The sequence below is a fragment of the Dendroctonus ponderosae genome, unplaced genomic scaffold, assembly GCF_020466585.1.
Source record: "Dendroctonus ponderosae isolate FM_Combo_2020 unplaced genomic scaffold, Dpon_F_20191213v2 Dpon_F_20191213_11, whole genome shotgun sequence".
Taxonomy (NCBI): Eukaryota; Metazoa; Arthropoda; class Insecta; order Coleoptera; family Curculionidae; genus Dendroctonus; species Dendroctonus ponderosae.
In genome coordinates, this window is record NW_026017213.1 from 4,007,311 (window position 1) to 4,009,568 (window position 2,258).

The 2,258-nt window shown below is 43.1% G+C and overlaps 1 protein-coding gene across 1 annotated transcript in view; it reads left to right on the plus strand.

The window, feature by feature from the left end:
- LOC109534721 (protein Wnt-11b-1) overlaps nt 1-2,258 on the plus strand; it is a 9,658-nt gene that overhangs the window by 2,667 nt on the left and 4,733 nt on the right. The window contains exons 2-3 of the mRNA XM_019900485.2: nt 1,622-1,729; nt 1,786-1,961. Of these exons, the coding sequence (XP_019756044.2) occupies nt 1,622-1,729; nt 1,786-1,961 (284 nt within the window). The remainder of the gene's footprint in view (nt 1-1,621; nt 1,730-1,785; nt 1,962-2,258) is intronic.

A 2,258-nucleotide genomic window follows, 5' to 3' on the forward strand; every position in this document is an offset into this window, starting at 1 on the left:
CGTCAACTTTCTTCCATGGACTGTAAAAGTGGCCAGTGTCTGCTGGTTCTAGATTGAAAGTTGCGATTTTTTCAAGCAAAGCGTGCTTTTGGGCAAAAACGCCCATTTTTATGCGCTCTTCACCAAGTCCGCAAAAATTGAGGATCAAAGCGATTTGGGTAATATTTTCAATATTTTGAGCTTCAACAGTGGTCTATGCATAAACATAGTCCATGGACGGTGAAAGTGGGTGGAATCAATGAAAATCTTCAGGCCCTAAAACTCTTTCGGCAATTATGGGCTGCTTTAATTGGACCTGGAGGGTTCACGCGATCTTTCTTCCATGTGCGATTGTTTCGATTTAATTGCGGTTTATGCCTTCCGTACCATTCCCGGAGTGTTGCTGAGAATCTTTAATGCAATGAAAGCAGCGCTTAAGATTGATCCACCCTGTATGCCACATAGGGTCACACAAAAGGTAATCTTTAACGCGACTGGACGTCCGGATCGGGGACTATCTGGAAAGTAATAAATCGCCATTGTTTAACGTAAAAAAATCCAGGAGTCCGAACATTTTGACAATATCTAATGTTGTTTTTGCGTGCTCGCCTCATTCCACGGAATTGTTAAATAATTTCCATCATGCGATTCGTTCTGAATGTCAACCACTCCAGTTCTCTTAAACGAGAGAAAGAAAATGAGTGAGTAATTTATAGAGTTAAACGTCGCTGGGCTGGTGAATTATGGGCGCCGCGCTATTCTAGAAAATTAAGATAACATGCAGTTTTCCACTTTTCTGAAGCCCGTTTAAAACGGTTATTAATGGCTGCGGTTTTAGTGCCCACCGGGTTGCAAATTGTGCTTTATTGCGATAAGTTTCATTGGATTTTTGCATTCTAATTACTGATGTGGATGGAAGGTGTGTGGTGTAAACGCTAGTGAATCCTGCTGCACCGTTTACCCCCGCTTCGCTAAAACGGTTTTTAAAGATTATCAGTTTTGTCTCGAAATCGGTCACAGATGCGGGAAAACACACAACGCACTTAAATTCGTCGCAAAATGAGGACGAAACTCCAAAAAACATAACCATAACTTGATTTTGACTGAACTTTATTTTAACTCTCAAAAATAAAAACGTATTTCTGCTTTATCGAACATTTTCACACTGTGTTGTTGGCGTTAATATTTAAAAAATACACATACAATCGTGTGCATCACGGAAATAAACGTTTGGAGAATGGGTGCGTTTACTCCGCTCATTTTGCTTTGGCGTGGTTCCTTATCAACCACTCGTAAGGTTCCTGGCCCACTTCCTGCCTGATTCCAACATTGATTTATTGCGCTTTATCGGTCGATAATTATCTCTTAGCTGGATTTTTAACAAGCACTTCCTACACATCAGCGTGGTACCGCCCATGTTTGCACCAATCGCATTAAACAATGGGTACACAGGCAAGGTACAATTTCTGGCTTATTTGAAGAGCAATAATTACGGCTGTAAACCTAAATAGTTTTTTTTATATCATCGCCTTTTATTGTTCATGTGGTGTTGGGTAGGGGGATCTCTGGTAAAGAAACCGACTGGGAAAGGATTTTTTTGGATTTTGGAAAAATAGGCTGTTTGCAATTTGTAATATTTCAGATCGCTTCAGCACTCGCACCTGAACTGGAACATCAGTTCCATGAACAACAACCATGGGCGTGGAATCCGTTCGGGAGTAAGATCCCCATGCACCCAAGCCAGACGAAGGTAAGCGCAAGGTAAGTAAGAACAATCGATTTTCACTTAAAAATGGGCTCCGGCAGATACGGTCTGGTCAAGATCCAGGCGAAATTGTGCCGCACCTCGATGGAAACCATGCCGCATATCCAGAACGCTGCCACGCTGGCCTCGGACACCTGCAGAAAGGTATTCAGCGAGCGCCGATGGAATTGTTCTTCGATTATTACGGCCCCATTTCTCACTCCGGACCTGACCAGAGGTGAGTTCCATCCATACAGCCGCCTGGAGATTTTCGCCGTTCCATTGCGGAATGAAAGTGGGACGATTCCCGATGGATCGACGTTTCTCCACTGGTCATCTCGAATTCCAGACACGCGGTTGCAGGATCGCCGGGTAACCGAAGTAAATAAAAGGGATCGCATCCCACCTGAATTAAGAGCCCTTTTCTTGTCGACTTTTTCCCATTTACGTCTAATGAAGGGGCGTTTTCTTAAATTACTATCCATCATGGCTGGCACCGTAATAACGAAGTACGTTTATGTATTTCGAAGGCAAT